Raw genomic sequence first — 14,929 nt, forward strand, 5'->3', positions numbered from 1 at the left:
GACCCTAAATCGGGACTGTCCCGCCTAAATCGGGACAGTTGGGAGCCATGCTTGAACTATTGCTCAAAGCAGAAAATCTAAGTGGCACTACTTTTTTCCAGTCATGTGTCAGCTATAGTTTGAGCATACCCTGTAATTGACACACTCTTGCTTTGAGACTCAGCTTTCATCATCCCAGGCTGCTTCTTCTGAAAACACAACAATGGGCATGCACAAAAGATCTGAACTCAACGATGCACGACATAAAATCATAAATTCCAGATACCATAGCCTTTCCTACACACTTCACAATCTGTTAGCATACAATTTGATATGGCCATTTCTGGTACCAAACTTAGTGGATGGACTAGTTTTAGTTTTTTGTTTATGTAAAGGTTGCCTGGCAGCATGCCCCCCAGTATGGCCAAATGGGAGAACATAAACTAAGTTATATGACTGTGGTACTGTTACTTACCTGCCCCCGGCTCCCACGTTGCCGCCACGGAGGAGAGAGAGACCCCCCTCCAATACGCGGCCACCGGAGCTGGCACGGAGGAGAGGGAGACCCCCCTCCAACGCACGACCTCCGGAGCCGCCACGGAGGAGAGGGAGACCCCCCTCCAACGCACGGGCACCGGAGCCGCCACGGAGGAGAGGGAGACCTCCCTCCAACACAGTGCCGCCTCCGCCGTCGTCTACAGGACTGCCGCGCAGGAGAGGCAGACCTCCTGGAACACGGCGTCCGGTTTCGGCACTCGTGCACTCTGGTGGTGAACTCCCGAACTGCAGGCATATATGAAGGGAGATTGCGCCACACTCATCATGGTGGTGATTCCCGGTCATTGGAAGTGACGTCATGAGTTTTGGCGGGAGATTTGAACTTCCTTTGTGGTTTCTATTTAAACCTCTTCAGTTCTATCTGACCTTGCCTTCTGTTGGTTGTCTATGCCTTGTGCTAGTGCCCAGATAGCGTTTCCTGATTCTGTATTCCTGTGTATGATCCTGGCTTGTCTGACTTCGTTGATTTCCTGAATCCTGACCTCGGCTCTGTTATACGACTATCCTGCTCTCCGGAATCCTGACCTCGGCTCTGTTATACGACTATCCTGCTCTCCGGAATCCTGACCTCCGCTCTGTTATAAGACTATCCTGCTCTCCAGAATCCTGACCTCGGCTTGTTATACCTGTTCTGTCCTGGAGTCCTACCTGACCACGGTGTCTCCTAACTACTTGTACGTGACAGAAACAGAAGGCCATCATGAGACCCGCTTCGGTAGGATCTCAGGGTTCCTGTGAGGCTCGTCTGGATGAGATGGACCATCGTCTGGACCAGTTTGCCCAGGCACTCCAGACCCTTCTACAACGCACAGATCCCGGTCTACAAGTGCATGCTCCTCCGGCTGTAGCTCCACCGCCGGTACCAGCTCCAGCCCCGATGCCGGTGGTTCATGCTCCTATGAATCTTCCTCCACCCCAGCGATATGGAGGAGATCCTGCGACCTGCCGTGGATTTCTCAACCAGTGCGAGATTCATTTTGAACTTAACCCTTATGCCTTTGTTTCTGATCGGGCTAAGATTGGTTACATAATCTCGCTTCTCACGGACAGGGCCCTGGTATGGGCATCTCCTCTGTGGGAGAGGAGTACCCAGGCGGTTCGCTCCTATTCCGAATTTGTGGCCGCACTACGTGCTGTGTTCGATGTTCCAGGCAGGAGTTCCACTGCTTCATCCTCTCTCTTCTGTTGGGGTAAATACAAAGTATGTATATCTGTAATTAATAAGTGCTTGATTAAGTTTGTGTGTATATATGTATGTATGATAGCTGCAAGCTACTTAGGGGGGAAGTAACAGGAAAGACAGCTGTAAGAAGATATCACACCTATACACTATGTAGAGAAGGAAGGAAATGCATCACCTGGAGATAGGCATGGGAAACATAGCAAGTCAATAACATCACACGGTGGGGTCTTGGGAACACAGGACAGGGACCTCATTTACACATCAATAGAGAAATCCCTTAAAAAGACATTGTAGAAACACACACAAAGGGAGACTGGATTGGAGAGTCTCACCCTTGGCACATCACCCACACAGCATACACACTTAGCAGCAGATATTAGCTAGATGGGATGTTTGTGAGTGGTATGAATGATTGTCATCTGTATATCACTGTAACTCAGGTTTTGTCTTTGCTGTAACATAAATCTGGGCAGATTCTAATTAAAGCTCTCTCTCTGGTAAGAACCTTGGGTTGGCTGTTTTATTGTAATATCGGGTAGAAAACCTTAGTAGAACTAGACATATATATTATCTGGAAAAGGGGATACGGTTATATGTTAGTTCTTGGAGGAGGTAACAAGGGGTATTACATTTATCATTAATACACAACGCAGAGCGGATTATTCTCCACGCATATCAATTGGTGGTATTGGTTTGAGAGAGAAGAAGTATATACAACATCTTCAACATCCGTCAAGGAGAGCGTACCCTCATGGACTATGCTATTGAATGTCGTACGCTAATGGGTGAAGTGAACTGGACCAGCGAGGCCCTTATCGCTGCTTTTTTGAACGGACTATCAGAGACTTTGAAAGACGAGATTGCTGCTCGTGATCTTCCATCTGACCTGGACTCTGTAATCTCCTATGTGACCCAGATCGACCTTCGTCTTCGAGAACGGCAGGTGCAACGAGACAATCTGAGAGCACGGGAGAGAAGTGTACGTTCCCTCCCGCGTCTGGCTCCTCAGTTCATACCACCACCCACGTCTCCTGTTACCTGTGAGGAGCCTATGCAGCTGGGAATTACTCGTTTGTCTGAGAGTGAGAAAGCCAGGCGAAGAAAGGAGGGGCTCTGCCTATATTGCGGTCTGACTGGACATTGGGCCCGATCCTGTCCTAAAAAGTCGGGAAACGCCCGCACCTAGAGTGGTTTAGAGGACCTGCTTTAGGTGTGTTGGGTCTGTCCTCTGATTTTAGCAGCACTCGGATGACCGTTCCAATTCGGATATCATGGCCGGGGGGATCCGTTTGCACTGAGGCTTTCCTGGATTCTGGAACCACAGAGAACTTTATTGATGCCCATTTTTGCAAGCAGCAGTTTATTCCCACCACACCTAAAGACACGCCGGTGAGAATTGAGGCCATTGATGGCAGACCACTTCATCCGCCACAAGTCACCCGAACTACCGTACCAGTGACACTCTCCATAGGGATGATGCATAAAGAGAATCTACAGTTCCTGGTAATTTGCTCTCCCTCTACTCCTGTTGTTTTGGGGTTTTCATGGTTACAAAGGCACAACCCTACCATCAATTGGGCAACTGGGCAGATCACGTCCTGGAGTCAAGCTTGCGTGGAGCACTGTGACTCACCCATTCGACTGGCCATGGTGTCTACTGGTTCGGAGATGGCCGCTACGATTCTTCCAAGTCATTATCGGGAGTTTGCGGATGTATTTGACAAGAAGGAAGCGGAGAAGTTACCTCCTCATAGACCCTACGACTGCCCTATTGATCTCCTTCCGGGCACTATGCCACCCCGAGGTTGAGTCTACCCCTTGTCTGTTCCCGAGACCCAGGCCATGGAATCCTACATCGAGGAGAATCTGAGGCGGGGTTTCATCCGTCGGTCTACGTCCCCGGCTGGAGCGGGGTTTTTCTTCGTCAAGAAGAACGGAGAACTGAGACCTTGCATCGACTACAGAGGCTTGAATAGGATTACAAGGCGGAACTCCTATCCTATCCCCCTCATCTCGGAACTTTTCGACAGATTACGTGGGGCTCAAATCTTTACCAAATTGGATCTCCGTGGGGCGTATAACCTGGTCCGTATTCGTGCCGGTCACGAGTGGAGGACAGCCTTCAACACCCGCTCGGGACATTATGAGTACCTGGTCATGCCGTTCGGTCTGTGCAATGCCCCAGCGGTGTTCCAGGAATTTATTAACGACTGTCTACGGGACTTTCTCCAGCAGTTCGTGGTCGTATACCCGGACGATATCCTGATTTACTCAGAGAACTTATCTATCCATCGCGACCAGGTCCGTCAAGTTCTGAGCCGTCTCCGACAGCATGGGCTATATGCCAAGTTGGAAAAGTGCGTTTTTGAGACCCGCAAGGTGACCTTCTTGGGGTACGTGATTACTCCTGAGGGTTTCGATATGGACCCATCGAAGGTGCTGGCGATCAAAGATTGGCCACGACCTACGGGTCTTAAGGCTCTGCAACGCTTCCTCGGATTCGCTAATTACTATAGACGCTTCATCCGGAATTACTCGAGGATTGTCGCCCCTCTAACGGACTTGGCTAAAAAAGGGGCCAATGTGTCTGAATGGTCCTCCGAAGCAGTGTCCGCGTTCACTCTTCTCAAAGAGAAGTTCACGACGACTCCAGTATTACGGCATCCCAATCCGCTTCTACCATTTGTCCTGGAGGTGGATGCCTCTGAATCTGGAGTGGGAGCGATACTCTCCCAACGAGCTTCGTACAGCGGACCACTACACCCTTGCGGCTACTTCTCCAGACACTTCTCTACAGCCGAGAAGAATTACGATATAGGGAATAAAGAACTGTTGGCAGTTATCCTGGCCTTGGAGGAATGGCGTCACCTGCTGGAGGGGGCCTCGGTACCGACCTTGATTCTGACCGATCACAAGAATCTTCAATACATGGAGTCGGCTAAGTGTCTCAATCCTCGCCAGGCAAGATGGGCTCTCTTTCTCTCCCGATTTCCGTTTGTGCTAACGTACCGTCCGGGTTCAAAGAACACTAAAGCGGACGCTCTGTCCCGCATGTTTACGCAACCTGAGGCGGAGAGTAGAGAGCCAGAACCCATCATCCCTTCTGCCAAGGTCGTTGCAGCCATTCGGTTACGGGGTTATGCTCCTTTGCTGGATCGCGTCACTCGTTCTCAAGGTCAAGCTCCGGATTCCTTGCCGCCGGGGAGGCTGTACGTCCCTCCCAGTTTGCGGGTACCCATTCTACGCACTCTACATGGTGCCAGGACCTCGGGACATGCAGGAGTGGCACGCACTAGGGAGCTACTTTCACGGACTTTTTGGTGGCCTCATTGGGGCAGAGACATTACAGCATTCGTTCAGTCATGTGCGAGATGCGCGGCCAACAAATCCTCTCGCACTCGTCCGGCTGGCCTTCTTCGACCTCTCCCTTGTCCTTCGGTTCCCTGGACTCATGTGGCCATGGACTTTATTGTGGAATTACCGCCGTCCAGGGGACATACCGTGATCCTCGTGGTGGTCGACCGTTTCTCTAAGATGGCCCACTTTATTCCACTGCGGAAACTACCCAGCGCCTCTACTCTGGCGGACATCTTCATCCGGGAGATTGTGCGGCTCCACGGAGTACCGTCTGAGATCGTGTCGGACAGAGGTACCCAGTTCGTGGCTAGATTCTGGCGTGAATTCGCGAAATCCCTGGGCATCACGTTGGCCTTCTCTTCAGCATATCACCCGCAGACGAACGGTCTGGTGGAGAGAGCGAACCAACATCTGGAACAGTATCTACGTCTCTTCATCAACGATCATCAAGATGATTGGGTCGATCTGTTGCCATTTGCAGAGTTTGCTAGGAACAACATGCTCCAAGAATCTACCAGGATTTCACCTTTCTTCTGCCTGTATGGTCTCCATCCACAATCCCTCCCAGAGACATTACCGGTTTCAGCTGTTCCAGATCTGGAGGAGAGACTTGCGTCTATTCGTACCACCTGGGCTTCGGTACATTCCGCATTAGAACACGCGGCTTCGCTCCAGCAACGTCAGGCCAACAAGAGGCGTTCCCCCAACCCCTCGTACCGGCCTGGCGAAAGAGTATGGCTGTCTACTAGATTTCTGAGACTCCGGGTTCCGTCCATGAAATTGGCCCCACGGTTTATTGGGCCCTTTCCAGTTATACGGCAGATCAATCCGGTGGCGTACGAACTTGCACTGCCTAGAACGCTCCGCATCCCTCGGGTATTTCATGCCTCATTGTTGAAGCCCCTAGTCTGCAACCGGTTTACCCGAGGTGGGAATTCTACTATGGAAACTGCCAGGAGGGCTTCGGAAAGAAGGATTCCTCGGGTAATTCTTGATTCCCGGCGACAACAGGGTAGTTTGCAGTACCTGGTACAATGGAGGGGTCTCGGTCCTGAGGAACGATCCTGGATACCTGCGGCACGCCTCTCCGTACCACGGTTGATACGTGCGTTTCATGCTAGGCATCCTTCTCGCCCTGGTGGTCGCCCTTTCAAGGGGGGGTACTGTTACTTACCTGCCCCCGGCTCCCACGTTGCCGCCACGGAGGAGAGGGAGACCCCCCTCCAATACGCGGCCACCGGAGCTGGCACGGAGAAGAGGGAGACCCCCCTCCAATACGCGGCCACCGGAGCCGGCACGGAGGAGAGGGAGACCCCCCCTCCAACGCACGGGCACCGGAGCCGCCACGGAGGAGAGGGAGACCTCCCTCCAACACAGTGCCGCCTCCGCCGTCGTCTACAGGACTGCCGCGCAGGAGAGGCAGACCTCCTGGAACACGGCGTACGGTTTCGGCACCTCTGTGGTTTCTATTTAAACCTCTTCAGTTCTATCAGACCTTGCCTTCTGTTGGTTGTCTATGCCTTGTGCTAGTGCCCAGATAGCGTTTCCTGATTCTGTATTCCTGTGTATGATCCTGGCTTGTCTGACTTCGTTGATTTCCTGAATCCTGACCTCGGCTCTGTTATACGACTATCCTGCTCTCCGGAATCCTGACCTCGGCTCTGTTATACGACTATCCTGCTCTCCGGAATCCTGACCTCGGCTCTGTTATACGACTATCCTGCTCTCCGGAATCCTGACCTCGGCTTGTTATACCTGTTCTGTCCTGGAGTCCTACCTGACCCCAGTGTCTCTTAACTACTTGTACGTGACAGGTACAAGTAATTTATAGTGTAAAAGAAAAAAAAGTTTGGTGTAGAATACATTAATTTATCATGTTCCTACGTAACAATCTATGGCTAGTGGTCTTGAAACCTATTGTACAATAAACTGGTTATAATAATATATATTTGCACTTACCCAGAGTGGCACTCATGATGTTAGTAAATATAAACTGCATAAGGGAACAGCTTCAGTTACATTTTTTTTTTTCAGGAACAAAGCTTGCATGTATACAGTACATTTAAAGAACACATTTTAAACAGGGAGGGTAACTAGAAACCACAGGGTCCAGATGTGAAAATTGCCCCTGGGCCCCCCAACTTCACCTGGCAATATGTGCCACCTTTGCCCCCAAACAGCTTGTGAGTGCCATTCTAACCCACAAATAACCTATCATTGCCTCTTCTCCCTCCATCATACCTTCTGGCACACGTATAAAGCTACACATATTTACGCACACACACCACTCATGTAACACAAATATATCCAGCAGTATGGCACTGGGAGTAGGTAGACACCGGCACATATCCAGCCCTAAGGAACTAGACAGTGAATTTTCCCCACAAAATTAGTCTATCTACTATTTTAGTAAGAAAGGAAATTGAGCTGCAGATGCAGAGCATGGCACAAGGCAGGCACTGGCAGACAGACTGAATAACCCCTCACATTAGAAACAAGAACTGATCCACCAGAGTGGAGACACAGGGCAGGGCATAGACCAGCTGTCAGGTTCGGGTGAGGAGTCCACTATGCAGGTTTATACGAAAGCAAAGTCTGTAGAAACAATCCAGTGGTATCTAACAAGCCACAACTGCAATCAGGAGCTCACAGGAGCAACCGCCTGCTTAGGTCATGCTCCCTGAAGGGATATACAAGTAGGAATTGACAGTGTGTGCATGCGTGCCTAGGAGCATTACACAAACAGAAATGCAGGCAGGCATAGAGCAGGAGAGAGCGCAAGACCCAAGAACTGCAGGAACCAAGGTGAGTTCCACTGGGGTGGTGACAGCAGCTCAGGCCAAGCACTGGCAGACGGTCACAGCCCCAAGACCAATCCCTCCTACATATAATATATATAAAAAAGCCACAACACTGATCCTCCATTTTAGACAAAAATAAGAATTGATTCCCCAGAGTAAGAAAGGTGAGAAAGAAGCAGAGGTAGTATTAGTAGTAGGGCACTGGGCCTGAGCAGGCAGGCACTGGCAGATGAAAGGTGCATGCAGCCCCTTGGATCAGGAATGAATTCCCCCGATATTATATATAATGCCTGGTTTTGTCACCAAATAAATATTTATCAATGAAGAATAATATACGATATGATAAATAATTGACAATATATAAATTATAGGATGGGTTGGTAGTGGAAATGACCACTTTGTCTGTGAAGAAACACAGAAAGAGTTCCTTAATGGAAAGGGCCTGTAGCTCACTGATGAGTCTAGCGGAGGTGATGGCTACCAGAAATGCTGTCTTCAGGAACAGAAGATGTAGAGACACTGTTGAAGAGGCTCGAATGGTGTGAACATGAGGCTACAAAGCACCAGATTAAGGTCCCAAGGAACCATCTTGGATATAGGACGAGGATTAAGCAGGACTAGAGCCTTAGAAAAACATCTGACCGTGGATAAGGAGAACAGTTCATATACCAAAAAGGCGCTGATGGCTGAAATCTTAATGGTGGAAGGTTATAATCTGGATTAAAAACCGTCCTGAAAAAAGTCCAAAATTTAATTAAAAGGGCATGAAGTGGCGGGCAAACCTTTGGAGCGGCACAGAGAACAGAACCTGCAGGATTTTACAGTGCCTTGCAAAAGTATTCACCCCCCTTGGAATTTTTCCTATTTTATTGTATTACAGCCTGGAATTAAAATTAATTTTTATTAGGATTTCATGTAATAAATTGGTGAATTGAAATGAAGAAAACTGAAAAAAAATTCTAAAAAATAAACACCCAGAAAAGTGGTACGTGCATATGCATTCACCCTCTTGCTTAGACTTATCCTCCAATGAGGGGGGGTTAGAAATATCAGGATCAGATTTAGTACAAAGATGCAACAACACCCAGACAACAGTCGATTCAAGAACAAAAATTTAACAGTACCCTACCTTGCCAATGACTAAATAGACTCAAACCCATGTTCAGGTACTTTAGGTAGGATGAGTCCACCCTACCTGTAGTAGGCAGGAGAAAAACTAAAACTGTAGGTCATTCTAGGGAGGCAGTGGATATACGTTTTTAGTCCTGCCCTATCTAAAGTATGGAGGAGCCTAACTAGTGTCCCTGGGGACTGCAGGAAAAGATTGTGCACAAGTCCAGTTGAATGCCTAGTTTTGTCACCAATATTTATCGATGCATATATAAAAGATAGAAAGATATTTTGTGTTGCCCACAAATTAAAAGGTTTGACTAGTAGTGTAAACGGGCAACTGACTTAATCAACTCTACTGTCATGCCCTATCACCCTTACCTGCTCTCCCCAGCTATCCCCCCCGTCACTGCAGGCCGTCCAAAAGCTCCGCGGAGTAGGCCGAAGCCGTAGTCTGTAGTAGTAGCGCCTTCTTATAGCGGTAGGCCAAAACCGCGGCCTAAAGTTCCAGCAAACCCCAGGGAGGACTTCTAGGTGTTGCCCAAACATCAACATTATGCAGTACACCTGTGGAGGGGAGGTAACACCTGTAATCCCCATCAACTATCCACCAGTGAAGGCCACATACAGAACTAATGAACCAGGTGCTATGGATTCACCTCTGCCTGGTAATCAATCCAGTAAGGAGCTTGTTCAGCACAGGGGAGGAGCAGATGCCTGCAACAATATAAAAACCCCTCCAACTGTGAACACTTTACTTCAGTGTTCCAGAACTTTGGTTGCTGTATGTCTATGGACTTCAGCTTCCTCCTCTCCTCACTCTGCTACAGATCCTCTATTGGATTTTCCGTTACATGACCTTTGGCTTTCCTATTGGACTACCCCATTTGCCTGTTACTTGACCCTTGCCTGGACTACTGTTTACTCTGATCGCCACCTGCCCCTGACCTATTGAACTGCTTACTGACATCACTTTGGACTATCTTCTGCTCTTACGCTCTCAGCCCAATCCTGACATCTACTCAGGAACAGAACAGTATTTAATAAACAACTAAAAAACAAGTACAGTCAAATGCCTAATTTTGTCATAATTTTTTTTGTCTTGAGCAAAGTATGTAAACTCTTTAAATATGGACAGGAAATGATCTCTCCAAAAACTCCTCTTGTCCCCAAAATTGTAATAAATACAACCAGAAAGTTCCACTTAAAATAGGTTTCAGATAAAGCTTTGTTCTTTTTCCACAGATACTCAGACAGTATATGAGGAAAGAGATAAATATATAGCGTAGACTGGATAAAATCACATGCTTTATTATGCATTTACAATTTTGTATAGCACCGAGACCAGCTCTGGGGCTGACACACAGACAACACCTTCCAAGAGATGAGAAATGCAGCGGATGGTTAACTGCCCCTGTTTATTTTTGTTGCACTTAATGCTGATAAAAACCTACACTTTATTTTATGGCTTTATGTCAAGGTGAAAGAACTGGTCGGCAGGTTGTTATACAAAAGGGAAAGCCTAAGGTTAGTAGCCCCTAGGTGTGGCATTTCTTTGGCACCAACCCTCTAACTAAAACATGCGCATAGCAACACAAAAACTCACTCTAACACCATACACTTACACATTTCCCTCACACTGCTACCCCTAGGCTTACCTCTTATACTAACACCATACACTGACAGGCACACTCATGCTTACACCATACACCAAAATAGACTTAACAGGCATACAATCACAGGTGGTATCGCCATATATTCACCAATGCTATTGCAAAACACACTCAAATGCCACAAAGTAACACACTTTCACTCTTACATCATCATTGAAGCTCTTATAGAATAGATTCCCCTCTCTCTTACTTCATGCAGAACTATGTCTTCACTGAAGCTCACACTCTCCCTGACCCTGCTGGGCATCTCTGGTGTGCCTAGGTGCCATGCACCCACAATGGTGACCCTCAGTTAATACAAAAAAAACATTTTGCACTGCTATAAACTTAACATCTGCCATACTCTATAAAAAAAATAGCATTACATACAAAGATACACTTGACATGGCAGGACAATTACAGCTTGTTTCATCACCTTCCAAGGGAGGATTGAAATCTAAGTTTGAAACTTTTAACTACTTATTGATTTACTGTTTTGAAGTCCCTGTACAAGACTTATCCAATATGATATTACCCATTATTTCTGTGTTTTTTTGAAATGATATATATATAAAAAAAAATATATAAACAACTTCATTCGACCCATTCACAAATGCCAACGAACTATGTTCAGAGTTAACAGTGTAGACCATATGTTAATTACAGCAACAGTGGTTCTTCTCCTTCAGATGCTCCTCTGAGAGTAGAGAATAATCCTATGTGTGTCACCATGTTGGGCTCAATAGCCCATGCCCACTCCCCTCGTTTGCTCAGCTCTTTATACAGTGCAGTGTCCTTAGCATATCCTGCTTCACATGTGATTTCCTCAAGGTATGCTAGAGTTCTACGGACAGAGGTTTCAGAAAAAAGCATTGCAGGCGTGCAGCACTCTGTTGCAGGCACCACATTATAAAACGCAGGTGATATACGTCTAAGCTCCAGAAGATAATGACGTCCAATGAGCTCTGCCAGCAACATTGAGTAAGCAGAAAATGCCAAGAATAGGTGCCAGCTAAATCTCTGCTTATGAAATAGATTGCAATATATCCAGTTTATAAGGAACCCCGAAAGGATGCCTACACCAAACCATTCTAAAATCCGCATGGGCTCTGGGTTCAGATATCCTTGCAGTCTTTCAGGGTGGTAGAATTTGGCATAGAGACCACCTCCCAGAGGTGCATTAGTAAATCTCACTTGCACCAACTGGAAGAAAGCCCTGAAAATATCGGTGTGTGGTACAGCATCATCCTCAACAAGCAAGACATAGTCTGGTGTAAAAGCATCCAAAGTACGCGAAAGACAAAAAGCATAATCCTGCTTCTCACGCTCAAATCGGTTGGGGAAACTATCCTCCTGTTCATCATGTAGGTAGTGCTCCACAGAGGGCAGTATTTTCGAGAGCAAGCATGCATCCGTATGGTAAGAGGGAGATGGATCTACATTACAAATAAAAATCTGAAATCTGGAGCAGTCATTACCACATTCTGATAGCCGGTCCAGAAAGCCACGTGCAACTTGTAGGAGATAATGGTATTCAGGCCGACGACGAGTTGTAATAATGGTGATGACCAGTTGTATGCTTTCAGGGGAGGGTGATGAGAGTAGGGATTTTGATTCTTTATAGGTACAGGGAATGGAGACATTGTAAGCGTCATTTGAATTCTCAAGGCCTGGGAATATTCGCTGTTGGAAATACATTAAAGCATCAGCTCCAGCCTGCAAGTTCTGAAGCAGAAACTCACGGCTCAACCGCCTCAGGTGAAGGCTTCTGGAAAAGAGAGGAGAGTAGAGGAGGCTATCGAAACAGAAAGGGGCTAAGAAGAGGGTTAAGGAAAACATCAGAAGAAGGTGGCAAACAGGACTGTTGACTAAGACTGATGGTCGCATGATTTATTCCGCTTTAGAACAAGGCCATTGCCTCTGTTTGCTTGTCTCTGTTCCTTTGGGTATCTATACGAAATTCAAACCAATGCATTTCAAAGCTCCATTAACCACAAATGTATTTTTGCCAAGCAGCATACCTGGGGGAGAAAAAGAAAATACAAGAAACTTTTAAAAATTACAGTCAAGTAGCGGGTCCTTACCATACATAATTAACTTCTTTCACAGACTCTGCATTGAAATGAAAAAGAAAGAAATCACTCAAAATGACTTTTTGTTATCAATGTTGTGTTAATCCACAAAACCATTCAATGCTGGATTACACGTTCATAACTCACATGGAATGCATAACAAGGTGGTATCTTTTGGAGCATTAACATGGGTAAAGATTTCAATTAATCATATTGTGAATCTGTCATAAAGATACAGTATAAACATTTAAACCACTTTATATCTTGGATTATTAATATAAACTTATTTGGAAAACTGGTCACTGAGCCAATGGTATTTGTGGGATGCCTTCTCTTCTTCTCCACTTTTTTTCCCAAACACCCTACTAAATGTTACACCAGCTCCTGCTGTGCTTCATAAACCCTTCTTCTACCATTCAGAACCATAGTCCATTTGCACATAATGTTGGTAGGTGACAAATGTGCAGTTTTACACATCTAGTAAATGAACAAGTGTACTAGCAAAATTTACTCCAAGCTACAAACTTTTAAAGCCTGCCAGGTGTTACGACGCAGCTATTTTGTTATTAGGGTTTTGTTTGATTATAGGGTTTGGGGTATCTCTTTTAGGGAGACCCAGTTTCCCGTACACCAGGGCATTCTACAGCATGGGGGTGGGAAGAAGGGTGCCAGGAATACGGCTGGAGTGTTTATTTTGGGATGGGATAGGGGGAGTGGATGATATTATATTTTAATGAGGGCTGTGTCCTTAACAAAGTCTTCTTTGTTTTCACCCTTTAATAAGTCTACTGATGTTTGGTTGGGGAGCTATATATCACTAAATAGTCTGGGCAAAAGGGAGAGACTTTGGCAGAGATAACCTGGCGAGTATTGGAGTTCTGCCACATCTGGTGGTATGCTCTCCCTCCTCAACCGACATCCCAGAGTGTGGATTTGTGAATGGAGCAGCAGTACCAGCTGCTAAATCGGACCTGCTGGAAGCTCAAAGTCGAGTGGCGAGCAACAAGTCCAAGCCTGATAACTTCTGAGGTCATGAGCTACATGGTGACACCCTTCTCGCCAACCACTCCTCACACACCGGCTTCATGTGCTACAGGTGCCACCAAGTAGGACACCTACAGAGTAACGGAAGCTAAAAAATATTAAAAGGGACCACATCGGTATTATATGTGCTAAAGTGCCTATGTTTAGAGGGTCCCTTTAAATCATCTCAATAACGATTCTGACACTGTATACATTGCTACATTTTACACTTAAACAAAAAAACCAAAAAAACAAAAAAAGATAGGTACCCAAACACCTTCTAACGCTCAACACTAGAATTCAACTTAAAGATATTCCTTCTTAGCTCCCCAACCACAAATAGTGTAGTATGCAAGGGAGTATTTTGTTCCATTTTTACATTTTACATGCACGATATTATTGCTGAACATAAAACAAGGGTTTTGAACCCTCCTCAGTAGCGCCTAACCTGTAAAACTAGTTATCGACCATACTTCTGCATGAACTATACAAATATATATATATATATATATATATATATATATATATATATATATATATGCGTGGCTATGCAAGTATAAAAAGAGGAATTGCAATAGCACAGAGTAAAAATTGCAGAAGGCTTTTTGGTTAATATGGTCACAACACAATTTTCTGGGTTAGGGCTCATAACTTACAAATTTCACCATTGGACCTGTGCAGGGGTTTTACACTCAATGGATGCAAAGAGCAAACTGAAACTGTTAAAACTTTGAACTTATCCCTAACTGAATAAAACGGAGTTTTAAGAAGGTTAAAAAAAAGTTGAAAAGATGACTGGGCTGGACCTTTATAATCTACACAACCGTCTGTGATTACAAGGCGAATAACATAAAAAAAAAAAGGTTTAGAAATACAACGCTGCCGAGTCACCAGTGCCAGGCAAATACATACATAGTAACGCTATCATCACGTTTGGAAAAGCAGCGTTGGCGCAAGAGCGACTGCCCATTTCTAAATGTTACCTTCTCCAAAAAACCTACTAAAATGCCTTCCAACCTCGATATTCACCCGGCACCAACGGCTTCACACCCTGAGTACTGATCCTCATGAGTGTCTGCAATCTATCACTTCCTGGATACGGTAGCTGTTACTTCGCAAGACACACCCTTGTGAATAGTTACGTCTGCATACCAATCTCCACCCCCAATAGCAACTTCTTTTGCCTGCACCAAT

The 14,929-nt window shown here is 46.2% G+C and overlaps 2 protein-coding genes across 5 annotated transcripts in view; both read right to left on the minus strand.

Annotated features, from left to right (window-relative positions):
* NDUFV1 (NADH:ubiquinone oxidoreductase core subunit V1) overlaps positions 1-14,929 on the minus strand; it is a 587,185-nt gene that overhangs the window by 133,158 nt on the left and 439,098 nt on the right. The window lies entirely within an intron of this gene.
* PGAP4 (post-GPI attachment to proteins GalNAc transferase 4) lies at positions 11,247-14,925 on the minus strand. 4 transcript variants are annotated; one of them, XM_053450583.1, is made up of 2 exons: positions 14,878-14,925; positions 11,247-12,661 (listed from the first exon to the last, which is right to left on the minus strand). In XM_053450583.1, the coding sequence occupies exon 2, from the start codon at positions 12,525-12,527 to the stop codon at positions 11,301-11,303; it is 1,227 nt and encodes a 408-aa protein (XP_053306558.1). In that variant the 5' UTR covers positions 12,528-12,661; positions 14,878-14,925; the 3' UTR covers positions 11,247-11,300. The 4 variants fall into 4 exon arrangements, with proteins under 4 accessions (XP_053306558.1, XP_053306559.1, XP_053306557.1 ...); XM_053450584.1 differs by lacking the exon at positions 14,878-14,925 and adding an exon at positions 14,753-14,820; XM_053450582.1 differs by lacking the exon at positions 14,878-14,925 and adding an exon at positions 14,737-14,802.

This window comes from Spea bombifrons, chromosome 11, assembly GCF_027358695.1.
Source record: "Spea bombifrons isolate aSpeBom1 chromosome 11, aSpeBom1.2.pri, whole genome shotgun sequence".
NCBI lineage: Eukaryota > Metazoa > Chordata > Amphibia > Anura > Pelobatidae > Spea > Spea bombifrons.